Below are 26,838 nucleotides of genomic sequence, written 5' to 3' on the forward strand. Positions count from 1 at the left end.
AAGATTTTGAAATATGAGAAGCCTGGCTCTGCATGTAAGATTAATGACAGCTACCTGTGTGATGAATAGTTCAGCTCAAATCAGGGGAAAGTTTTACCCTAAGTATCTGCTGTTGCGAATGTTGAAACCCTAATATCAGCCAGCCATACAGCAGGGGCACACGGCTTCCTTATTCTCCCGGACTGCACAATGAAGTGAACAACAAAGAGAAATAATACATATGCTTATAATCAACCCACATCACTTTATGACAAAAAGGTAATTTCTCTCCCTGGATATCTTTTTTTCATTATTTTTATACGTAGTAATATATCGGCTTTGTTCGCTTCTTATTAAGAAATGTAGATATGGCACTGGTGACAGCGACTTGTCTCACATAGAGGCTTATGAATAGAGCTATTCTCGTACTTTAAATTGTAAGTATTTTTTTGAAGAATGGACAAAATGAATATTCAGTCACTGTGCATTCAGGGGCTCAATTCGTGGCCAGGGAGCATTCAAGACTTCAATTCTCTGTTGGGAGCTCATGGGGAGCCCTTCCCGCTCTGCCTCGCAAGGAGCACCAGTCCTGGCCAGGGACATGCAGAATGTCTTCTGCAAAGAAGTGTCTTTAGTGGCTGATGTGCTTCAAGATTTTGTATTTTAATATGAATGAATTATTCAAACAGTGTCAGCATTTGTTCATTAAAAAGCAGGTAGAAATAGGCAAACTAGGACAGCTTTTCACTTGCAAAAGCTTTTGTAGTAACGAGGAGGCTCATGCTGCAGCAAAGTCGGTGCATCATCACACCATAGAAGTTTCTTGTGTCTTTTTAACACCTCCACTGCAAGTTCCAAGCTTTGCCTTAACGCAGTAAAGCTCTGCCAAGGTGGAATGGAAAGTATTGGATCCCTGGATCACTATGGATTGTACAAGCTGCCTCAAAGGATGTGGGCAGAAATGGTAAAAATACCCACTCTCCTTCAGTGGAAATACTGGGTTATATTTGTGTCCTCTTTGCTGGAGAGAGAGGTTAGTGGCAAATTCCCTTCCACTTTAGGTGGGCAGTGGAATAAAGAGGCACTCATGAATTCTTTAGGAATGGACATAACACTTTATATAGCTATAAAAATAAGGTTTTTTGTAATACTAAAAAAACCTGACCCAAGAGAGAGCTTTCAATGTACACATGTACATTTAATATTACTGTTTGGAAGGAAACTCTTCAAAAGCTAACGAGTTATGTAAACTTACTTTTTTAAGTCATTGTATTTGCTATTACTTTCAAATGGAACGAGTCTGAGAACATGAATTGTACTCTTGTTAATGCTTTTTGGTTTAGATTGTAATTTTTAATTTAGAAAACCACTGAGGACAAGTCATTTAGGTGCCCAAATGTGGAATTTAGCTGACTCACTGGAAACCCTCAGTCTTTGCAAGTGAAGTCCTGCTGAAAGAGATGGGCAATAGGGACACACCTTTGCAACATCACCTCCCCCTGCAGAGATGCCTGGTTATATCACAGTGAAGCTAAATCCCAGCAGCATTTCAGTGAGACCTTGCTAAACTCTGATGAAACGAAGGGGAGTCAGATCAGCTCCACAAAGACAATATAACTATCTATTTAATATCTCTAAAGATATTAACCTGTGACCGATCTCTCAGCATAGCACACTGCATTACATTTTTGTTCTGCAAGGGTAGAGTAACAAGTGGGACCATCAGAAAGGGCCACAGATGCATCTCCTGTCGTTTTTAAGAGTACTAGATTTGTAATAAGTCAGCCACACTGTATGCAAAAGAGGGTCTAAATGTACTGGAATAAGATTGAAGACTTGACATTTAAATTGCAAGGCTGAAATTTTGATGCATTTTTACATGCATGCTGTTATGGCTACGTGGACAGATGAAGGACAGGAATGAGGAATTGAAGTATTCACCTTCTGATGACGGCTTGCAAAGGCAAAAAGAGAAATTGTTATTTATAGGGATGTTGAGCATATCTTTATAAAATGCGCTTGCTTATCATTCAGGACAAAGATCTGGAAATCTCCTGCTTTTGCTGAAAATGTTGGAAGGTGTGTGCATACAGGTGGAGGGGTTTCACATTCATATTGTATTTCCAGTGATGCAGTATAAAGAACTTTCCACTTGCAGCAGGTTATACAGTTTTCCTGCAGCCATAACCTGTTAGTTCTGCTGGCCATGAAATTAATGGCAAAGTTTTCCTCAGAAGCTGAAGCTTCCCTTCAGCTTCCCTCCAGCTGAAGCAGGCCATCTTCTATCTGCCAGTAACAACGTTTTGAGAAACTCCACCAAGCTGCCACTGAAACTCTTTAGACTGAATAACAAGACAGAGCTGAAAACAAGTTATCTATAGAGTCAACATATTCAATTTGAAAAGTTATGCGAAGAATATATTATCTTTACGTGAAACTCCAGAACTGTCTTGCAAAGCCCCCAGAGAGCTGGGTTTTGGGGGGGGTGGTGTGTGTGTTCTTTCTTTCGTTTCTTTCGGATTTTTGGTGGGGGGTTGCTGTTGTTGTTGTGTGGTGATTTTTTTGGGTCACAACTAGGGTCACAGTCTGGTATAATTTCTTATATACTAGCATACACAAAATAAACCTGCTTTCCAGTATGTCTTGTCTCACCATTTCTCCAGAAAGCGAGTTGTAAGCAGTAGATAACTTTCTAGGGATAGAAATGGTACAAATACACTTCCTCACAGCTCCATTCCTGATCATTCTACAAACACAGCAGAGAATAGACAGAGCAGCAACAATTGCAGTCCCCAGCCTAACAACGATGTGAATCATATATTACTGTAGATGGACTTCTGCCAAGGCTCTAAGCAATGAAACATAAAGTACTCTAAGAAAAACAAAACCTTGCTGCCCCGATTCAGCTAGAAGGTGATGACTGCAAATGTGCTTTACAATGTGCATGACAAATAAGGGTAGAATTGAACATTAAATCCACCAGCTTTTCATAATGCAGGACTTCTTCCTAACCAGAAATGCAAGCTGTTATCTCGCTAATTTTGATTCTGTCTCCTTCTATCTTCTTCATTTTAGTGGTGACTAGATCTGATTGAGAATTAGCTTGCTCCATTTAATCCTAATTCATGTGTGTCTCTGAGACTTCCTACCTTGTCTGCCTTTCCTGGTGTGTATACCTACAATGCAATAATCTATAGCTTTTATGATGACAGTAAGCCAGAGAAGGAGCTTCAACTGTGCCAAACTGTACTTGTCATCAACCTTAACGTAAATGTTGTCTTATTATCCACATCTCATTCCAAAACAGTTGGAGATCGTTGCAAATGTCTGTCTCATGCAGAAGTTTGGACTGGACCTAGGCTGCTGCATGGCATAGGTAGCTACTTCCCTTTCAAGAGTCTCAGAAGAAGCCAGGGGAGTTTCAAGGGAGGATCAGGCACAGCATCAAAATATCATCCCAGCTGCCTCTCTTTGCTGCTCTTCCAGGGAACCATGTCAGATGTTTAAAGCATCTCCTCCAGAGGCTTCTTACGAGGCAACTCAAGGGTGAAACTTTACCCCAATTGCTTGCTTAGTGAGGTGTGTATTTGTAGCTCTCTTCTTCAGCAGGGCCGAATCGTTCCTGGAGAGCTTTTCAAGGCAGTGGGTAGCAGTGAAAGACTACCATGTGAGCTTTCATTTGTACCAGTCGATCATGAAAGAAGAAACACAGATATGTGTTAGTCTAGAAACACTACACAAGGGATTATCATAGACAGATTAATCTGGCGCCTTGGAGACAGCATAATTCATTTGGATGAAAAGGGGATTCTCCTCAGTGACACAGAGAAAAATCTCCTTTTATCCTCTTCTTGGCAGAAGCGTGGAGCACAAGGAGAAGCTCTTTTCCATGGGAAATGGGGAATGCTATTACAATTGCTGATGCCACCCTGGCCAGAGATACTCAATTAGCCCTATGTCCAATTCCCTTCCTGGCCACAGGCTTCTGTGGGCACCTAGGCTTTGTGATTCAGTTCCCTACATATACCATAGGCACAACACCAGCTCTTGTCTGTCTGCTCATAATATTAGGACCCGTGATGCTGTGGGCACTGGTGGAATGACCAGAACAGGAGAATCTGAGCCTCTCCTGGGAGCTGGGACTGAAAATTTTGCACAATTTGTGCTAGTCTATAACACAGACCAACAAGTCTTCCCTCTGTAAAGGTTAAGTCCAGGCCAATGATGGTCACAGGATGTCACTGTATGTGGTACAGCTTCAGCACTGTTAAACTCTGCCCTCCAGCCTTTGCTTGGAAAATATATTATTGTAAGCACAGTTAATTCCTTGTAACTGTCAAGAAGCTTTATTTTTTCTTCTCCCCTGTGATGAATTCCCTGTTAACCAAAATAATGTGACAAGGAACAATTGTCAAAGAGGTAATTCATACTCAGCTCTTTTGATGATTTGGCAGTTTTTTAATTTGCATAGACAGCAAGCAATGTTTTTTCAAATATACTGGACTTGAATAAAATCAAATGTGCTTACAGTAAAATACCTGTTATCCATGTTTCATAATGGAGAGAATTGTGAACAGATGTAGGTCAAGATTTCAGAGCAAGGCTTGCTGGATGTGTTGTCTCTATTTTGAGGTGGGTAACTTGCCACTGCCTCAAGATATTTGGTTTTCAGACCGAGTATAGGTCAGCTCTTAGAAAATGAGGCTTCTATGAAGGTCTGCATCATTATGCACTACTTCATAAAATCTCAAGTAGACTCTTCTCTACTCTAACTGCTGTTTCTGCTGTAAAGATGTGCAAAAGGGGCTATACTCATTTCTCATCAAGAACCTGAATCAACACTCCTGGAAAACTCCCATTAGCTTGAATGTGAATTGCCTTATGCCAATATAAAGTTATAAATATGGAATAGCACCACTGGCACAGAACTGACACTATTGTAAAATATGAGGTATGATTACCTTGGCCTGTTTTATTCTGCGTGCTGTTTCAGTAATACAGCTTCCAAGGCCCACCAAAGTTCGCAATAATCCCCTAATTTGCATCAGATGTCTATCCTCCATTCAATGGCTTTTTAATGTCCCTGTGATTCTACGGGGCAGTGATACTGGGCATACAGCTTTGGCAGGAGGCCACCTGAAACATGGTGTTTCCTTTGCAGCATTTTATTAGCAAAAGACTAGGTAATGGAAAGAGTGTTCAAAGAGGTGTAAAAATAATAATAGCACTGAGATATTGATTTGTAAGGAACTGGTTTTAGATTACAGCAGGATAAGCAATACTTAAATTGAACAGCAAGTAAAAAAAAAAGTATCTAAAATATTACTATAGAGGGAAATGTGAGACACAAGGAGAAACAAACTGAACAGTAGGCTGGAGAACAGAACAAGGTGTAGCATCAACGCAGGGAGTCCTAGAAGAGAGTACAACACATCAGCTTGACACTAGAGCCTGGTGAAGCGATTGATTACGTTAGTGTTTTGCAGACAGGGAAAATAAGAGATATTGAGCAACTTGGCCAAACAAGCTAGCAGAAGAACCAAGAGGAAAAGTCAAGACTACAGCTATGGTCTTCATTTCCACTGGCTGAAACATCGCATTTCCTTGGAAAAGATACTAAAAGATACTGGCCTGAGAATATCCCCCTGAAGACACTCTGTGTGCACATGGCTAGAGACAGGAATAGAAGCTGGAGAGATCCTGGAGGGAAACAGCGTTGCTGCAACACCAGTGTAAATGCAAAGACCAAAGGTGCAGCTAAACCAAAACAGATTGCGTCACTAAATCACATTTCTTTCTGGAAGGGATGAAGATTAATCAAGGCAGAACTAGAAGTGAGTCTTTGATAAAATGCTTAAGTGGCCACACTTGAACTGCAAATTGTTTGCATCAACTAGAGGACGAAACAGTAGTTTTCCATTATGCTGCAGGAAACAGTGGCTTGCTAAATAACTCTTTTAACTTTCCTCTGGCACCTATTGATTATATCCAATAGAAATTAAGATTAGGAGGCAATTAAGTTCAAAATTTAATGGTGTTCTGCTCCTGTTAATTTACTGCCTGACCTGATCAATACATTACACTGGATAACAATCTATTCCAGCGAGGCTTGGTTCCTCCATTTTCCCTTCCACTAAAATTATAATAATGACAAACAACTAAATTTTAAGCAAAAAATAAAAATAAAAATAATACATAAAATAATAAAGAATTGGATTATTCACTGCAGTGGTGAAAACAGCTTAAAACTAAATTGAATTTTACAACACAGAGCTTGGACTTTGTTAAAATATTAGATAAGCTACAACCTCAGCCTTGCAGAACCCTCTGGAAATTGAAATCTCAAGCAAGTTTTAAACATCTCACATACACAGCAGTATGAAAAAAACACCCTTAATCTAGAGGGCAAAACTGAAGTGTGAAACTAAAGATCAATGGTAGCGAAAGAAACAATATTGTGCTGTATTTGTTCTTTTTTGTACATAATAGTTAAGGTCTTCAGGTGAATAAACACAGTATAGACTTTATGTATAACAAGCTGTATCAAAACCTAGAAGAAGTTCTGAGTTGATTTGCGCTAGGGTGGAGGTTTTTTTGGACCTCTCTCAAACCTTGTAAGCACTTTTTCAAAAAACTAAGCCAATTTCCTAAAGAAAACAGGGATGGGTGGCATTTGTCACCTCCTTTTATTCCCAAAGGCGGCACAGGAGGAGGTGCATAGAGGCAGGGTGAGGGGCAGGTAAGCCTCCATCTCCCATCGACCTGCCTCGCAGTGGCTGCCGGTTCCCACAGTGCCACGCAACACTGGCTGGCCTTGGGGACCACAGGGATGCTCCTTCAGTCCTGTCCTGCAGACATAATCCTTGAAGCGGACAATCCAGGTTCTAATAGCGACCAGCAGTCCAGCACGTGCCAAACAACAGAGTGTTTATCCAGAGAGGTATCTCCTTCCAGGAGCAGAATCGTCAAGTGACTCTCTCCCTGTGCGTGTCTATGTGCACACATGCACGCCTATGTAACTGGCTGAATTTCATCACTTTTTTGCCAAAATTCAACATGACAGCATAAAGTCAAAACAAAATGTGATGAGGTTTTCTGAAAATATCCTCTTCACTGATCAGCTGTATCCCTACCAGCATTCACTCTGTAGCCAGCACACCATTAATCACTATGAAACATTTTCATTTATTTTGACACCAAAAAGAAATTGGAAAGAAGAGTATTTTTGGATGGCAATGGAAAGCAGGCTGTAGGAATATCTCCTTTTACTTCAGGGTTTCCCCAGACTGAGTGTAGAACAGGACCCTGTGGGTCTGCCCCCTCTCTGCCCCCCATGCTATATTTTTATCTCGTCCTTCACAGATACAGTAACAGTGATCCAAACAGTGAACGGTTTTAATCTATTTAGTTACTGCACACTTTTTCAGGTTTCTAAGAAAGAAAAAAATTCCAAATGTTTGAGGTTATTTACTGTATCCAGTATTACCTAACACAGCAAGTCTGCTCCCACTCTGCAATGTAACCTCTCTTCACTCCTATGCTGCCCTCAGCCCAATTTTTCTTTTTTTCACTACACAAAGCCTGTGCTCTTGCCCTCGCTGGATGCCTACCTTGTTTTGCAGCACAAACTAGTAGACTGTGGTTCCTTGTTAGACTGCAGAGTGCCAAGTATAGCCCCCTTGGTCTCTGCAAAGCTCCTGGCAAAAAACTCTCAACATCTATGGTGTTGTTTTCTTAGTGAAAAAACAAACAAAAACAATACTATATTAATTCCAGGCACCTGTCATTTTTAGCTGAAAAGTGTGGCGGGAAGCAGCAGCATCTACATTCTTTGACATATCGTAGTATGCCATGACGTGAGCGAATATAAGGGTAGACATAACCAAAATACGTTGTACAAGCAGGACACTACACTAACACAGCTGATTTATATTCTACAGAAAGCTACATTTAGCAAGATGTAATACTTCAGAAAAAGCTAGCAGAACAAGCACACGATCCATATCCTGAGCACAGGGATACTGCAGTAAGCCTGCCCATAATTCTGCTCAAAACCTGTGGACTCAGCAGAGCCAGGAAGGGCTCTGGCTGGCCCTTTTGCTGCTTCTGAGATCTGCCAGCACTGCTAATGTTCCTGGCTACACGTTTCCTCCAGGTCCGTGACTACTGGACAGTCATATTTAGGAAGGGAAAATAAAAATTAAGAACACCAGAATAAAAATGCAGCAAAATTCAGCAAAATGCAATTAGTACTTCCTGAAATGGCATAGGTATCCACCAACAAAATAGAGCTGGCACTCACACTGGTGGCAAAGATGCCGTGTAACAGGTCATTAACATCCAGGTGGTCCTTACAGGATTTCTACTAATGATGAACTGTTGAAATCAAAAGAGCGCATATATCCCCTTTCATTTTTAGTAGTGCTCAGTAACAGAGATCAGTATGTTATATTTACTTCTTATCTCATACTATGTAAAGCAGAGCCTAGCAAATGCTTCACAGTTAGCAAATTATTTGATTTAGGAATGTATTTTGTGTCCATGACCAATCTGCTCACTGAGTGTGTTGATTACACTTTGGTTATTTTAGAACTATTTAGTGAAAAAATTTAAAAACGGGACAGTTTGCTCTCTAGCTACTGTGGTAACATTTCAGGCATGCAATACTGAGAGTTTATTAGCTGGGTTGAAATCCTTCAGTCTAAACCACAGCTCATTTATTCCTGTAACACTACTTCCTCACAGGTCATCATTTGTATGGATTAGACCTGAGACCTGGAGGTTGTTTAAAAACATGAATTTCTATTGCTATTTCTATTGGTTTAATAGTAATCCAATAATAAATGATTCTAGTCCCCTTTTTCTTTTCAAATGCCAGACTATTTTTCTTTACAAATAGACAGGAAAGGGAAAAAACCCCTAATTAAAGAAGGTTAAATCAGCAGGGCAGAAGTTCCTTACAGGGTTTGATATATAAAAGCATTCACAAGCAGGTTTTTTCTATACCGAATAACAGTTAGGCTGTAATATTTTTGGCATTTCCGCCCCGGAATTCCATATTGCATCATAGTCAGAGTGAGGGTAGCCTTTTCACACCACCTCTACTAACCTTCATGGGAATGGCTTCCTCACCTCTGAAGACCGGGGCAGGGGGGAAAAAACCAAAACAAACCGTGTTCAGTTCAGGCTGCTCCTGGTACAAGTGGCAGAGCAAGCTCAGGATTTGCCTTCTGAGTCCCCAGGGTCTGCCCAGCCAAAACAGCCTGAAGGTGCAAATTGCCCACAGCTGCTCCCCATCAGCAGCCTCTAAGGACATGGTCCCATCGAACCCGAGCTGGAGGCTCTCGTGCAGGGCTCATGCCTAATCAGACCTACTGATTTTGGAAACTAGTACACAGCAGTGGGAGGCTGCCAACACTAACTTCCTAAAGGTTAATAATTACAACTACATTTTGGCTGATATTTTCAAAGCTGCCTAGAGGGAATGGATGCCCAGTCCCCATTAATTTTAATAGGAACTGGGCAGGCACAGTCCTTATGAGGCTCTGACTATTTCAGCCTATTACTGTGGGTGACATAAGGTTTGATGTTGCAGGAGGCTGATTACCTGCTGGGAGCACCGAAGCTAATGCAGCTCCTATATTTTGGCTTGAAAATTGAATATGCAAAATGCATGAAGAGTGTGGTTATGCTTACCATAAATAATGAGTTTAAAATGAAAGTGGTTCGCATGGAAAGGGTCTACCCCAACCTTGTTACAAACGAGTGTTCCTGATTATTTCAGAAATATACTGATTCAATACAGTGCACACTTGCGGGAGTTTTCACTAAAGGCCTTTGCATAAGGGTTACTACATTTGGAGCGTAAGCTTCTAACCTGGTTTGTCAATTTATTCCTTTTATTAGGAAATTGTATCAGCTTTCAAAAGGTTTTCAGTGCCAGTAAACAGTAACAGTAAAACACAGATCTGGGTGGTATGTAATTACATTTGAATTTTAGGAATTTCAAAACCTCCCCCATTCATTTTATTTACCAAACCTGGGTACACACAATACATTTAGACCATGTCCAGTGTAATCACAGGTCATTTCTGATCATAGTTTCCATCCTGCCACGTTTTAATGAGCAAACTCAGCTGGGAAATCTTCAAACTCTGATACGTTTTGCTAGAATCCCCACTTGTGGGCACCAGGGGTCATTTGAAGAATACAAGCCAGGTAGCAAGGCTATAATTTACTTAATTTGTTTGCAAATGCTGCTTTTTCTGCAATGACCACAGAGAACTTACAAGCACTGTTTCAGAGGAGTAGTAGAAATGGATTCTGCAATACTCCCTCATTATTGCTCATCCAGGGAAGTCCAGCAGAGCAATCTCCAACAAATAGAATAGATTAAAAAAAATCTAAGTCAATACTTACAATGGAGAATTAATTGGTTCCACTGCTAAAAGTGATTTATCAGCACGTTATTGCAAATAAATGGATAGAAAAAAGATATCAATGTTGGTCAACCAAACAATAAAACATTACTGTATCAAATAAAGTCAAACTGTAACTAAAGACTTCAAAATGGGATGAAACTTTTCCATATATCTGCTTGGCAATTTTCCCCTCCTTTTATTAATAAATTCACAACATTAACAAAACATTTTTGTTTTCAAAAATTGCATTTCAAAACCCATCACACCCCCTCCCCCCACCCCGAACTTTACCCTTTAGGCGGTATGAAATGCAGCTGCCTGAAAAACTAATGTGATTTGTTTGTTATAAGATTTTTTTTTTTTTGCCAGATTGAATCAATTCTTGCTATATTAAAGACAAAGCATGTATGCTGTTGGTGATGTCTCTAACACATGAATGAATTCTTATGAGTCTGCTCTACAGCTCTTTTTCTTGACTTACGGCAGTCTGCAGTATCTCCATTATTCACCAGTATGCTGCGGTCTTATTTTATCAAATAATACTATTTTTTTTGCCTTTTGTGGGTATGGCAAAAGACACTGGAAGTCTGCAAAACTAGCTGGCATCCCTACTGGGAAGCTGTTGCCAACCTCCTCTAAGAGTTAGCACTGTTCTTCTAATTTCCAACTTACATTTAATGGCAGGGAGTTTACATCTATTAAATCCTCCACTGTTTTCTTAGCCTTTCTCTATTCCTGGTGCTCACACACTGATCTGACACCAGATTCATACTCCTTCACCCTTTGCTTTGCTGCCCTACAACTCTTTTGTCTCAAGGGAGGCTGCCCGTTCTCCTGAGCAGCTGAGGCCTTCCTCCACATCTGGGCCCCCAAGTTAATTCACCTCCTTTTTTGAAGCTGAGTGGCCAGAACTGCACATCCATCCCAGGAAAGGACCCGTCACTGTGCTACAGAGAAGCATTACGCTTCTCCAGCTCTGCCACAAATCCCTTGCCTTATTCCCCGCCTGGCATTCAGATGAACCAAATTCATCACAATACACAGACAAACGAGAAATGGATAGCACCAGTGCAATAATGAGGCTGGGCCTTTGCTACTGAGCTGAATCCCAGAGAAAACACAACCTATCAAAAACTGCACAGATTTTCTCCTTTACTGCTTTGTTCCTGTGCTCCGTGGTTCAAAGCAGTGGTCACCCTCCTTTCCCCCACCCTGCTCGGAGCAACAGGTAGGTATCTGCACCCCTGGGTAACCATCTCACTGGTGTGCTACAAGTGCTCATTACACTAATGGGCCTTGGTTTTTTATTTAACGGGGACTACAGGTGCTCTTGTTTTAAAATGTGTTCATCCAGTTAGCTATTTTCAAGAGGAGGAAAAGAAATTTCCAAAGGAAATAGAGTTCATTTGGTATTTGCATAACTATATTACATACGACTGCATTTGATGGTATTTCGTGGAGGGGTCTGAAGAAAAAGGAGAGGGCATTTTGTAATAATAAATCCAGTACAGAGATATGTTTTCTACTCTCATTTAAATTAATGGGAGATTTGCCATTGTCCTCAGTTAGGACAGTGTCATTTACTTTTCAATTTTGTTCCTGAGTGATGGTTTGTGCTGATGTTTCACCTTGCTGGTTGTGAGTTCTGGGCACATTAAGAAGCTTAAAAAAAATGTACTGACCATGCACATGCATCTTGAAAACTCTGTTGTATGCTTGCTGCCTAGGAATTGTAATCAAAAGGAAATGATTACACAAGACCACATATTAAAAGCAATTCATCTGCCTGGAATAGGCTTATGTACTAATGACACAGGGCAGAATGCTTAAATTGTAGAGCACAGCTCCTTTCCACACCACTGTCTTTTACATGATAGTTTCAAAAGGGAGAGGCAGCACTTTTTGAGTATTATTGAATTTTGCCATACTACATCAGCACTTGTGCTTGCTTAACCGTGAGTAGTTATTGTAGTAAACTGAATGGTCTACAGAAACACTTAACTCCCAAAGAGGAATAATGCTTTCTTTGAGATACTGGATTAGTAAACTGCTTTCTGACACCTATGTATAGAGAGACCTATTCCATAATCTGTACATGCTGAATGGTACACTTCCTCGGCACAAAGTCTAAGATTTGAAATAAATCCCTCGCTTGCGATGTACTTACTCGATTCCTAAACATAAGGCAATTCTGCCATGTTAATGCACGAAAATCACCCAAACCAGCCTACGGGCTGACAAACTGCTGAGGGGTTTGGGTCCTACAGGTAGCTGGCTGTATTCTGAGAGGAGGAACTGGAAATGTGTCTGTGATCAATTTTATGGATAATCAATTCTCTGAAATCAATTAAACACTTGTTGACTTGTCTGCCTCTAGTTGCAGTTGCCAGATTAATTCATGTAGTTCAACACAATAGACAATCCCAGTGCTAAAGTAGTGACTTGTATTTGAATTCACTGCATCAATAAAAGGATTAACGATGTGTATTCTTCTTACAAGATTCGGTTGTTGTCTCTTTAAAATTTCAATGTGTAATAACTTGAGGTTCTTGCCTCTTAATTTAAAGAGAGGACACTATGTAGCAGCATTTTGCATTTTTACTTAATCATCCACTTCTTTTGTGTTCAAATCCTAATCCTACAAGCCACATTCAAGCCTTGTGAACTAGCTCCATGTTTATAGATAGAAGGTAGCTTTGAAAGAAAAGAAAAAAAGACTTAATGTTTTGCAATACTCTGATCACGTATTTTGTATACTATATTAGAGACACCTGTAGACTAGCAGCATTTCACAGCCCTGGTGCACTGAAAATACAGTATCCGATGCAGAAAAGATGTATGACGTGAGTTTATGCAGAATTAGCCATTTAGTAATATGGTCTTTCCTGGCAGAGATAGATTATCATCTGAATTACTGCAAGGATTTGGTGTAAGGGGATAAAGCACAGATGCTAACCCGACCTTAACGTTTCTCTAAGCTCCTCTTGGCCACTGATTAGCTGAACACTGGTCCCATATATTCCCTAAAGACTGCGAGCAAGGATTAATAGCCAGTTGCCATTCTGTTCATTCTCCTAAACTCAACAAACCATGTCCTCATTTGGCACAAACTAGCGGGTCTCTCTGGATTTCAAGAGCCACTTTACACCAGCTGAAAACCTGTCTCTGGGTGTCGAACCGCTTTCTGAATGCATGTTGAATGTTGTACTTGGACTGCACACGCGTGCTTTGTCACACAAGGCACAGATAAACCCAGTGTTTGTTTAAAGGCATGGTGTAAAGGTTTAAACCTTTTACTCCTGAGACACCACACATCCTGTATCAGCTGGCAACGTCACTCCACACAGATTTAGTAAATGGTAGCAACGCTCTTTCTCTCGCTTGCCTTGCTGCTGCCACACAGGGCAGCTACAGACTGGACTCCATACCTTGCGGTAGCTGTGACGGATACGAATACATCAAGGGCTGTACACACAAGCCCCTCCTAGATACCCAGATCTTACTCTTCTGAGACACTTCTGCGTTGCACCCCAAGCAAAGCCTTTTGGCTCTGACACACCGCTGCTCACCCCAGCCTTGTGATCTCTTCTTGGAGAGGCTTTTTCCACCTAGATACTGATATTTGGAAACCTCTCCCACAGCATTGCTGGATGCCCGCTTGTTGTGAGAGGAGCCTCCCTTAGCATCGTTGAAGCTTCTTCCCCCTACATCTGCCAACTACAGATTTGCAGATAGGTCGCAGGGGGCTGCTGCCCCTCTTCTGGGCTAATCCAGGCTCACCGGGGCAGATCTGCATATGCAAAACCTGCGAAAAATTCTTCTCTTGGTTGTTCTCCGTGCTTGGCCAGGCAGCATGCCTGATCGTTATGCTACCTGAACTCATGGGGCTCACCTGCATGGTCCTGCCTGTGGCTTCACCCCTGTGAGGGAATTTTCTCTAATTTAGGCTCTTTTCCCACCCAGCTTGTGCTGCTTTTTCCCGGCGGTGCCTGGTGCACCGGCGTGGCCGGCTGCCCTCTGTGCCTGCACTCCCTGCCTCCAAGCCCCCTTACCAGGCTCTTTCCAGTGCTGTGATTAACACTTAATGCTACCTATAAGAGGAGAAAACTCCTACTGTTTTTCCATTTAGCCTCTAGCGGGCTTATTGCAAGTATTTTAGAGAAAGGTTACTTTCCTCTGTATGGAGGTGAAGTAATTATATGTTCCTGTGTGTCTTCACACTGCTACACGGCTGTGCCGTTCTCTAATTTCACCATAAGGCTGCTGCTTGTGCACCTTGGTTGGCTGCGAGGGCTCTGCTGCCTCTGTGTCAGCACTGAAACCCGTCAGCTGGAGCCTGGAAAAATGACCACCCCTCACGCAGATGGAGATAGTGCCATGACTTATGGCTTTTTTCCCCTCTTAAGTAGAAAAAGAAAATGTTTTTTTTTCTGTGGAAATTGGAATTTAAGTGAGCTCTTTGCACTTCATCAGGGGTGGATTAGTCAGCTGTTCTACGGGCTTGATATTAAAAAGGGTGGTTGCTTTGCTACGCAGGAAACCGCAATGTCAACTGGAAAAGAAAGAAATATAAGGCATAGGTAGGGAGATAAATTATAGCTGAGATGAAGATGTACTCACATAAACCCACAGTCAGACGATCTCATTAGCTGCACCATCTTCACACCAGAAAGACATCATCATCTGTCTCCTTCTCCCTAATGCCTGGTGGATGTTTGCATGCAGCACAAACAACGCAGACCTCGCTGAGAGATGGGGAAGCGCCTAACTTGGCAGTCCTGGCTGACTTTGGCTCAGGCTGGCTACAAATCTGACCCTTGAATATCCTCCCCCCGTTGTACCTTAATCACTGGAAACACATACGTATGCATCTGAACAGCGTTTTGATGAACTGCCTATAGCAGGATTACTCTACAGCATGTGCACCGATATATATATACACACACACGCACAGGGATATGTATACGTTTGTACGTGTACTTGTTCAGGGAGAAGCAAGGCCTCTCTGCTCTCCCCAGGTTGCTCACTGATGGCCTGGGTTCAGGGGATGGTACTGTGCTCTGACACAAAAGCTCACCCACCATCAGCAGGGGCAGACACATACCTCCCCTCTGCTCCGTTCAGCCTCTGCCTTGCAGATGAGAAGGCAAACAGGTAATGAGAGCTGCTGTGCCTTGGTAAATGAACTAATTACTCTGTGTCGTCACTGCCAGTTGTGCTTTTGCTCCCCCTGAAGTCAGCACCTTTCAGGATCTGGCTGCAATTTCAGGGTGGCTGCAAGGGCGTTTCAAGATGTGTTTCTGGACAAAAGCAAAGTCTGAAAATACTTCAGTACACAGTTGGGCTTCACTCTCTTTCTCTCTCTCCTCTTTTAATAGTGCACATGATATGCTGTGAATTTTCTTTGAGCTTACTAAATGGGTGTTAGTGGGGAACACATAGATTTTTTTCCTCCTTACAAATGAAGCAATCTGAATTCACCAAATCAAAAAAATACGAGTCTCCTGCTCAGTTCCAGTGGTGCTGCAGAAGGACAGGGCTATAGATTTTCCCAGGAGTGTGGAATAATTCACCAAGCTTGCTCGTTATTCATATAGACAGTGCATTAATAACATGGGACCCTGAGATCTCTTCTTATCTAGGCCGAAGCACAGCTAGAGGGATGAGAAGCTGACTCCTTGGATTTCTAAAAACATTTTTCCCCCTTTCTTCAAGAAATAAGAATTGATTGAAAGTATTTTCAGAGAGTGGGAAAAAAAGAAGGCTTTCTGGTGATACCACCTAAAGTACACATTAGATAAATAGAAAACTATTGGCTTTGTGACTGTGAACCGTTTTCACTTGATGCAAGTGCTGATAGATACAGGATTATATCTAACAAAGCATTTACTAAGGACCTGCCCCCAAGTCAATAGGAGTCTTTCATTTGACTCTACAGGGCTCGAACCCTGCGCTCACTCCGGGGAGAGCCAGGAAGTTTCTGTGTTTCCCGTGCCCATCTCTTAGCTGGTGTGAGCTGGGGAGCACGGGTGCTGTGGGAGGACGCATGGGCTGCGCACCAGCCCAGGCACCCACGAGGGGATATGCTACACCTCCGTACTGCAGCAACACAGCGCTCTTGAATTATGAATGCTCACTCTACAGTAGGCATCTTATCCATAATTTAAAAAATAAAATAAATTAGCTCATACCAACAGCGTGGCTGTACTTACTATCTGCCCAAGGAGTGACATAGAAGGCATGACCTTTTCATTTGCAGGTCCTGGGTGAGAGAAAGGGGGGCAAACACCAGCAAAGGGAACAAGTGCTGATGAATGCTGTCCTCTCTCTGCTCCCGCTATTGCACATGGCAAAATAAGGACCTGCGGTACCAACCATCCAGTAGCGGCTGGAGAGTTGTGCGGTGCTGGCCCAGAGAGGCATTAAAAGTCACAGTGCTCTCAATGGTCATTAAGACTTGTGTTTAGTTTGTTAATGCTGTCCTGACGAAGTCTGATGTAAATTCACAGGGCCGCATGGTGGCTAGTGATGGATAATCCTTAAACTAATAGAAATCTGAAGTATGTACATGCACATTAATATTTCATATATTATGGAATGATTTGAAACTTGATGTGATCCAAAGCCAGCCTGGGAGCAAGGGAAATACTGGATGAATTTTATTTTATTGTTCTGTATCAGTGAGTGATTTCCTTTTCCCCTGATGCATGACCGGTATAAAATAGGACAACAGCAGGCCATGGAGAGTTAAAACACTAGTCCTGCTGCCTGAGAGCTAATGCTTCAAATCCTGTGTTGCAGACAACATGGAATTGGATCATCTCAGATCTCTGCAGAGACCTTTCTTACAGGAATAATTTAGAGGGAGAGCTACTGCACAGCATTTTAGTAGCACCTTCCTTTTTCCTCATTGGTTTTGACCAGTGTTAAAATCACCTCATTTCCTAAAAGCACTGGCAACATGCACCACCTGCATGAAAGTCCCTTTGTGACTGATTTCAAAAGCCAGTGCAGGTGCTTTTCTGTTATTCCATACTCTGTGGTCCAAAAAATTTCACAGATAATTGTGCAAGAAATATTGAGGTTGCCTCTGAAAGAGTTTAAAAAAGAGGGGAAGAAGATTGAAGAGAAGGGAACAAAAAATTCAAGCATTTAAAAAAATGTGTGTCTGAGAGCATCATTAACCGTAACACAGTAAACTTCAGTATAGATGAACAAATTAGGTATTATTCAAAGTCCTCGAAGAACACATGGACATAACCACCTACTGACTGTACAGAATGGTTCAATACCACTGTAAATGATATGGCACAAAGCACATTATTCACAGCATAAAAGTGACAGTACTGAAATTATAAATCTCTTGTATTCCTATTACTTTTTTATAGCAATTATATGAAGTATTAGAGCTGAGATAATATTACCAGAGCTTTTCTGTTAATATTTACCCAGTAACCCCATAGGCTCACTTGGCCTCTCTTCCCACCTCTTTCATTGGCTATTTGTGACCAGTCCTGTTTACTGATATCCTGGGAGGAACGTGAGCAGCCGCGGCAAAATGCAGTAGAAAGCAAAAGTGTGTATCCTTACAGGGAATGGGAAACTTCCAAATAGGAGAATTTTCACATGCTTTCAACTAGAGTGTAGAAAAGATGGTGACTCCCATGTCCAATCAAACTTTTATGTTGTGTATACTGAGTACTAAAATGAACTGCTTAAAAAAACCCAAAAGAACAAACCAACCAACCAACCAACCAACCAAAGTGGCCACTTTGTGGTGGCCACTAGCAAAACCCAAAGACTGTTTTGCTAATGGAAGCAGCCAAAGAAAACTGCAAGTGGTGTGTAGATGAGCCACAAAGAACAACAACAACAAGAAAAGTCACAAGTGTATTAATCAATTCACTGCTGCCACTTGCTCATTGTTGCTCTCTAGCTCACACAGCCAACTTTATTCATGCCACAGAAGAAAATTCAGAAAGGTGACATCAATTTTGCCTGAAGATTAGGTCAATGAAGAATGAGAGGTAGACATTACAGTCCTGACCCAAGTATGACAGTGTTGGTTTAACCTTTACATCTGATACTGTCACAACAAAGTTATTTTGATGTTATGAAACCTCACATCATGCCAAGATCTGGTAGAACCACCAAATCTGGAGCAGTCTGCAGCCATTTATTTGAAGAAAGTGACTTGGGTTGTAAGAAAGCAAAAGCAAAATAAAAATGGCTTTTGTGGAGGCACTGTGAATGCAAATCCCTTAATAATAAATAAATATTTTGAGAGTATGCTCAGTATGTCTAGAAAAGGTTCAAACAGCAATTTTGAAGGTATTTAAAAGTCATATTTTTTCATCAGGGTTTCACTATGCTCCGTGTGTTCCATACTGAGAAGGAAGATGGGGCAGGAAAAGAAAGCTCTGATGAAGTAATGAACAAGATTAAGAATACCTCCACATTATACTTGAACAACAGAAGAAATCTTGGTCTCCCTTAATGTGAAAGATGTACTGGGAATGGTGATAAATTCTTAATCTATTTTAAAAACGAGAAATATATGAGGTTTTTTTCTTTTTCATTTTAGTGAAATAACAGAATAGTGTTATTAATAGTGTGGAATAACAGAAAATTAACTTAAGAAAAAACAATTAACATTTTTGAGCCACCGACTGATCTTTATTCACAGAGGTAAACAGATTTTCTAAAGGATTTGGGCTTGACACCTGAAAGGACAATCATCACGTTCCCATGGACCCTACCAGGAAGATGCATGAAGACTTGCTATAAAGAAGCAGAGGACATTACTGGGAACATCTCTCTTTGATAACCACAGTACCAAAAGAAGAAATTAGTTAATGAAGATGAAGGAATAAAACCTCAGCCCACAGGAGAAATTGTACTAGCCATACGACAGCTAGCAAGGGGACAGATCCCACCTGTTTTTGCTGACACCTGAGTGCCCTCATAAGCCCACAGAGCCTATTGCAGGAGGAGGAAAATTCATCTGCTTCTGAAATGAGGAAGATGAGCTGTTTGTAAGCATAGTAGAGAGGGAAGGTGCGAATTCAGAAGCATGGCTAAGAAACCCTTGCAGGAATAACCTGTGTGTCACACAAAAAATGCCTTCAGTAACAGGAAAATGAGAGGGAGCGGGTCCATCCAAGTGTGAAGCTGGAGGGGTCTGCATGCTACTCCGAGCTGCAAGCTCAAGCCCCGTGCTGGCCCTGGCTGTCTCTGAAGTGTGTGGGCAGGATGGTAGATCAGGAGCTTGCTCTGGTACCTTCAGACATCTGATGCACACACTGTGTCCAACGGCATTGCTACGGAGTAGGTTAGAAACACTCTAAGATGCACAGGTCCCCTGTGCTCTGGAGGCAGAGGCTGGGGACTCCCTGGGCGTGCTCAACACTTTCCCCCCCAAAAAGAACCCTCTCAAGCTACTGTAACACAAGTGAAGAAATCCATTTGGGACTTGCTCTGGAGGAGGTATTTGGGCAAATGGAGAAAATAATAACAGCCATGACAGAGAGCTGAACAGACTGATGCCCACGGTATGTGCTACGGCCAAGTGACACACAAGATAAATTGTAGGGAGGGAAGAGAGCATTCAAAACCATCCTTCAAAAAAAATAAAAGACCTTGAAGTAGTGAAGGAAATCATGAAAGTAAATGTGCAACAGAACAGGCAAAGGAACAGAAACTGGCATCTCTGTTTCATGACAAGATTTGGCTTTTATTTTGCTCTCACTGTTGCTACTACATAATTCATTGGTGATTGAGGCATGTTTTAGGACAGTGTCTACTGAATGAGCAGCAAGGAATAATTTATAACTTCTGAGGCTGCCACAGCCTGGCCTCACTATACTTTTTTAAGACGAGGGCCCAAAGAAGAAGTTTGCTGGACTTGGCAGGAAGTGATGCTTGGGAATACACGGCAACTTCCCGCCCTTCATAGTACAAAGAACACATACTCTGCCTGAATTCAGCTCATTCAGGAGGAGGGCTGCATACGTGAGTCCTATGTACTATGAGGGTGTGCTACCCATGATGAGATCACATAACAAGAGGACAAAAGGTCCATTTCTCACCCCTGATACTTATTTAAAAGGTTAAGCTGACTCCTATGTATAATTGTATTCTCTCTTAAATAGAAAAGAAAGCTAGCTCTCCACACAGTCCCACCCACGCAGCCCATTTGTGTCCCAGAGCAAAGGCTGGTAGGAGTGGAAGGCAGTGCAATCTCTCCTCTGTAACATGAACTCAACTGTCAAAGCATCAGCCTTGATGAGGTATTTTCCAATGAAATTGGACTGAGAAATACCAAAAGCTTGATTCTGATCCCATTAAGTCACATTTTGGCCAATGATATAAACAGGGCAAGACTGAGGTTCAGCTTGTTTTATACACACTACTAAGTAGCCATCAGGTGGAGATGGCTCAAGGCAATAATCAACCACAGATGGGAGTCAAACTGCTAACATGGGATCTCCCAGTCTTTGTCATCTCAAAGGTGATCAGTCTGTTCGGGTGTGAGTACACTGCTGTACCTGAACATCCATGGATTTTTAATTAATGCAAGTTTTCTTAGTGACAGGTTATGGCTCGAAATCATATACAGTGTAAAACCTGGGGTGAGATTAAACGGTCTTAATCCTTTCAATATCAAAGGTAAAGAAGGTAAAAAGTTGCAGATAACCTTTTGAAATGTCCTCATGTACAAAAGAAACAGCAAATCCCAAATCTTTGTGTGAGTTAAAGTACTGACGTCAATGGGACTCCCATGGGAAGTTTTGGGAGTTTGCCTTCGCAAGGACAGAACCACTAAATAGGTCAAAGTTTTGACTTAAAACAGGTCAGTATGTCAAAAGTCACAAAGCAAAGTCTGGGATAAAACAAAGGCCAAAGAAAATGCCCCTTCTATTAATTTTTATGAGCAGCATATTGGGCTTTGGAACCATTCACCAGCCATCTACAAAAGAAGCTATGGGCTGACTACAACAACTAAACTTGAAAGGGGAAGACATTCCTTTGTAGTTCACATTTGCTGGCTTTGAAATCACTGTGAGTCTTACCAGTGACTTCAATGGGAGTAGCTTTGCACTTTTATATTAGCCATTGTTTTATCCTTACTCCTTTCAAAAGTCCAGACAATAACATTTCTTTTTATTGTAATCCTGACAGAGCAATTAGGCTCCAGTCCACACCTGCACCCGACTTTTTTTCTTAACACAGCATTCTTTGAGCTCCTCTTCTCCGAACAGTATTATGAGATCTGAATTAATGGTGTCTCTCTGCTCTACCCAGTGCCTCTGTTTTTCATGACCTGCTGAAGAACATGAAATTCTTCAAGGCTTCTACAGCTGATCTTTGGTTAAGACCAGCTGTAGGTTTCACTTAGGTTTTTGTGAGTGTGCTTAACAGAAAAAGAAAAGCTTCTTTTTATCAGGGTAATTAAGCAATAACAGAATGACAGAATGTGGATTAAAGCATAATCATTCACAGGTGCATTCATAGCGTGTTTTTAGTCATGAGTTCAGAAGCTGAATCACATTCCCAGTGTAACGAGCTATGAATTACTGCCTCATAATTTAAAAATTTGAAAATGTTTTTGAAATAATAAAACATTTTCTTTCTACCTTTAATATATAAACCGGATACGTACACACCACAAACACTCACTGACAAAACATGAGGTTCTCATCCCTCCAAGGTACCCCCAGCCTCTCATCTTTTCAGTGTCGAATGTGCAAGCCTCAGAGCTTTGTCTACACAGTCCACTGTGCCCACCAACACTGCTGTCTAACTTTGGGCTACAGCTGGAACAGTGCCCGCTCCCTTGCTAGTGCCTTTGCAGCATGTGATTGAGGAAAGGTACACAGAAGAAACCGTTTTTCCCAGTGTTTGCTTGTACAGCTCCCCCCTCTCACTCACCTGGGGGGAAGTTGAATGCCAAACGACTGACCCAAAGTGGAAACTTTGGGTGCTTCCAAAACCTGCAGCTACGCTGCCACCGGCAGACATCCAGCCATGGGAAGGACGAGGAGAGCCCCGGGGGGCAGTGCCCACCTCAACTCTAGCCAAAACGAGCCCTGGCTCTTTGAAGCGCCTTGGGGCTGTGGGGTGGTATAAATAATGTCCCCAGATGTTTACCATAAAGAGTAGCAGGAACTTTTATGAGATATTCTGTTCCACAAAGCTGCTGCACAGAGGGATTCTGCAACACGGAGCGGCTTGTTTGGGAAGGGTAACTAATGGGATTAGTACCACTTACTCCCTGTCTTCTTATGCGATTTATATTTTGCTAAGCACTTCCAAACCGCTGCTTTCTACCCGATTGCTGCATGGTTTCACCTTGCAGTGGTGGCAGGGGAGCCCCAGAGAGGAATACACCCTATGGAGCTAGACCTGATATGAAACCCAGACACAAATAACATGGTATTTTTCCTTCAGCAAAAAAATCCCCATGACAAGAAACAGGACCAGTGATTTCAAAAGACAAAGATTTTTTCCTAGCTTTCTGTAACGTTTGTTACAGGGCAAGACCACAGGATTCATTTATTTATCTTTTTTTGCCACCGACTTTTCAAATGGCTAATTAAATCAAAATGAATGCCTGTTGTCCTTTGAAATATTTATGAATCAAAACTAGTGTGGCACCAGGGAGGCCCTGTGAAGTGATGCAAGGGATCATTTTGTCCAGTTATTTATTAAGGGCTTGATCCTGCCACAGACTCTGTTATACTTATCTAAGTGCCTATACTGAATGCTATACTCTCATTTTTGTGAGTAAATCTTAACGCGACCCATGTGCACAGAACCATGCACTAAAGTAGCAGGCAAGGTGGTGTAAATGTATGCTTATGCTTATAGATTTTTCTGTTTTGCTAAATAGAGAACACAACAAAGTTCCTATGCATAATCTATAGACTTAAAGCTATTTACTGGATGGTACACAAACAGAGACATATAGACAGGAGGAGCTACTTGCCATCAACACAGGAAGGTCTGTTTCTTGTAGTCCCAGCCACTTTCCCAGGTAGACAGGAGCATTTTACTGTTTGTGATCTTTCCTCAATTCGATTCTTATTACAGCATCTGTGTGCTGCTATAACTTCACATGTTCCTCCTTCTGGCAAAAAAGAAAAAAGAAAAAAAGAAAAAAGAAAAAGAGAATATTGACACTCTGATTAGGAAGAGCAGCAGTGGCTAATCAAAGCACCCAGGCATGCTCCTGTCTGTGCCTCTGCACGGCTTCTATACGGGTGGGATTACAACGTTATTTCTCCCATTATGTGTGCTCCTGAATAAGCCAGGTGCTGATATACTTCAGTTTTAATAGGAAATGCAGATAAACGTCCCTCTACAGTAGATATAGCTTGCCTGTCTTATATTAGAAGCTTCTCTGACATCAGCAGCATTTTTGGCCTAAAAATGCCTGTGTCAAGGTCTGGGCCTGAAGGTAACATACTACCTTCAGATAAGTATGGTAAGTAGGTAACATACTACGGTAAATATGCAACAACTGTTGGCTGATTTTATGCTTGTAATATTGGAGGCCTCTTCCCCTAAATATTCTCTCGTACAAAGACAGGGGCTAAGGGAATCCATCTAGAAAAAAGCTTTTCTCCAAATATTTGATTCTATACCAGTACTCAGCCCTTAGGGAATGACAATCAGCCTCTGCAGATTACAGGATGGTCCAACAGCACTTCCCTTTGTTACCCCATTCACTAAATTGCCAGTTTTAAGGGCAGGAAACATTCCCGTTGTGTGCAAGATCACCAGGCTTAATTTGTCTTCTCCCTAATTGTTCTTTATGAACATTTGCAATAGTTTGATTAGGTGGAGAACACAAAGGAGTGACAGACAGATAGACGGTAGCTTAAGGTTTATGAATACTTGGTGTTTGTGGCATATGCTACGCACAGAAATGAAGTGTTAAGAGTATTATTCCCATTCACCTTAGCAGTGCAGTGCAATGAGATGAGACACCACAGTGGGCTAATGCACTGCCCAAGTAATTTCTTGATTCCTTACTTCAGATTGGTTTTAGCTCATAATCACCAAGTATTTAATAGTGCCAGTCTGTTCCCCACAGGTATTTGGCTACTTCATGAAATTGCAGCATAAATTTGGCAGGATTTGTTTAAACTTAGCACAAAACATCGTGCACAGCCTACTAAAGAGCAGGATGTGTAAGAAGGTTTGCTAGGTTTGCTAGAAAAGCATTATTACTTTATGCCACTATGAAATGCTAACTGTACATTGCTTTTACTAGAGCATAAAAAGCATTATCCCTATCTTTGGCTTTCACTCTTCTTTTTGAAACAACTTCGGGAGCTTTTGAACACTATGGTAACCCTGCAGCCAGGTAGAAGAATAAGCAGTGTGGAGATGCTAATCTGCTAATCCACATCTGGCTGTGAACAAGGGGTTTTTGGAAGAGGTCTGGGAGTCCAGTGGCATCTCCCTGTGCAGGAGCGAGTCCTGTTACCTGGTGATTCTACAAATGTGGTATTTCTGTAGTGAAGTGCTGGGGTGGATGGGCAGGGAGGAATATCCCTTGACTATATGCTGTTAAGGTCATATGGTGGTGTGCCATATGGTGTACCTGCAGTATTAAGTGGTACAACAACTACCAATGAACAGGGACTCCACAAAGTGTGGAAAAGTTTTATAATATGAAATTTTCAAACCACTGACCTTCTCAGGTGAGTCAGTGGATGAAAGCCTGTGAACATCCATTAAGGTAAATGAGCTCAGGTTGCCTGGTCACGGGGTTAAGCATTGATGAGTTCGCAAGCATGAGACAAGACTAACTCTGCAGTAAATATTTAACTCATCTGGAGAGAAATGATGCTTCATGTATTAGCTATTAGGTGCATTTGGCCTGCTGACACAAGCTTTTTGAAAGCCAATAGGTGCCACAGAAGAGAGATCCCAACAATTCAGAAAGCCATCATCTGACAAACGGTCTTTTAAGTCTCTCTTAGGAGTAAGAGGAATTGTGACAATCAACTCAGCCCCAAATGCTTGTATTTTTCTATGAAGTAATTCTTCAGATAAACTCCCTGTTCCCCCATCCAAATCATATTGAAAGCAATGAAAAGATTCTCATTGGTTTAATTCATCTTATGGTCATGCCCTAAGAGAAGAAAGATTTGTGATTTTATTGATTGCAACCTCCACAATAAAGATAATGTACGCAGTAATAAGCATTTCTAATTTTAGACTACATAGACTGTGTGGTAAATATCTGTGAATAAGCTAAATGTTTAATTTTCTCTATTAATTTGCTGTATGAGTACTAATAACCACATGAGCTAGTCTTGCTTATTTGGTTATCTATTCAAAATAATAGGTTGTGGTGGATGAGCTTTATAACACCTTTAATTGTTATGTGGAAGCTCAAGTTGCTGCAGCAATAAAGAATCTAACTCGAAGTGTATAGTTGTTTAGGAGTGGCAAAACATAATGAAACTATAAAAGCAACGAAAAACCACTTTTTTTACCACCAGACAGTTAAGTACATTAATTGGAACTTTTATCTGCATGGACTATAACTGTAATGCAAATAATAATAATAACAGTAATAAAAAGACCCTTCCCAGTGCTGACACAGAAGAAAAAATCCATCTCGCATGGAGAAAGTTATGCATGTTACACAGCTGGTTTTCCTGGAAAATTTGTTATGTGGAATCAGATTTTTCCATTAAAGAATGTTTAGCCTATGAATGACTACTGGAGAGCATTGCATGCAATGTGTTTTGCTGGTATATATTTTAGCAACCATGCACATACATGTCAGACTTTTTAAAAGCCATATACGAAATGGGAATAGACAGAAGTACCCAGACAAATACAAATGGACACCGTGAGACTAGGAAAACACCACATTGAAAAAGCACACTCTTGATTATGTTAGCCACAGAAATATATATACCACAAATATACAGGGGGGGAGGTTCAACTTAAATCTCTATTTCAGCTGTACAAATGAGGAAACAAGTTAGAGAGGGGAGAGGAACATGAATCAGTCTCTAGTTTCCACTGAAAAAAATGGAACATGTTCAGATGTATATGTGAAGTACCTTTTTATTCTGTGATTTTTATTTATTTCCAACTTTCCTTTTTTTTTGGGGGGGAGGGAGAGTGCCAAGAAATGCTGTAATACCAATATCTGAGGACTTCTGCTCCTGAGCCAATGATTTTTTTCTCAGTGGTTCTTGTAGATTATGGGAAGACCTGGCGAGATGTTACAGGGCTGGGAGTCCTGAGAAAATGTGAATTATTGACCTGATAGGCTGTGAGTGCAGCAAAAGTTTAAATCCTTGTCACAAAGAACAGCAATGTCTTTTTTTGGAAGTTTATGGTCTATTGACCTACGGTAGCTTCTGGCTTTGTTTCCACAATAACAGCCTCATCCAACTCTTTCAAG

At 41.4% G+C, this 26,838-nt stretch overlaps 1 protein-coding gene across 2 annotated transcripts in view; it reads right to left on the bottom strand.

Annotated features, from left to right (window-relative positions):
• TAFA1 (TAFA chemokine like family member 1) overlaps positions 1-26,838 on the bottom strand; it is a 225,396-nt gene that overhangs the window by 22,423 nt on the left and 176,135 nt on the right. The window contains exon 2 of one of the 2 annotated variants that reach the window (XM_075513995.1): positions 23,389-23,526. In XM_075513995.1, coding sequence (XP_075370110.1) covers positions 23,389-23,526 — 138 coding nt within the window. Of the gene's footprint in view, positions 1-23,388; positions 23,530-26,838 lie in introns of both variants that reach the window. The other variant, XM_075513994.1, reaches the window with a different exon arrangement.

Source organism: Mycteria americana, chromosome 11, assembly GCF_035582795.1.
Source record: "Mycteria americana isolate JAX WOST 10 ecotype Jacksonville Zoo and Gardens chromosome 11, USCA_MyAme_1.0, whole genome shotgun sequence".
NCBI lineage: Eukaryota > Metazoa > Chordata > Aves > Ciconiiformes > Ciconiidae > Mycteria > Mycteria americana.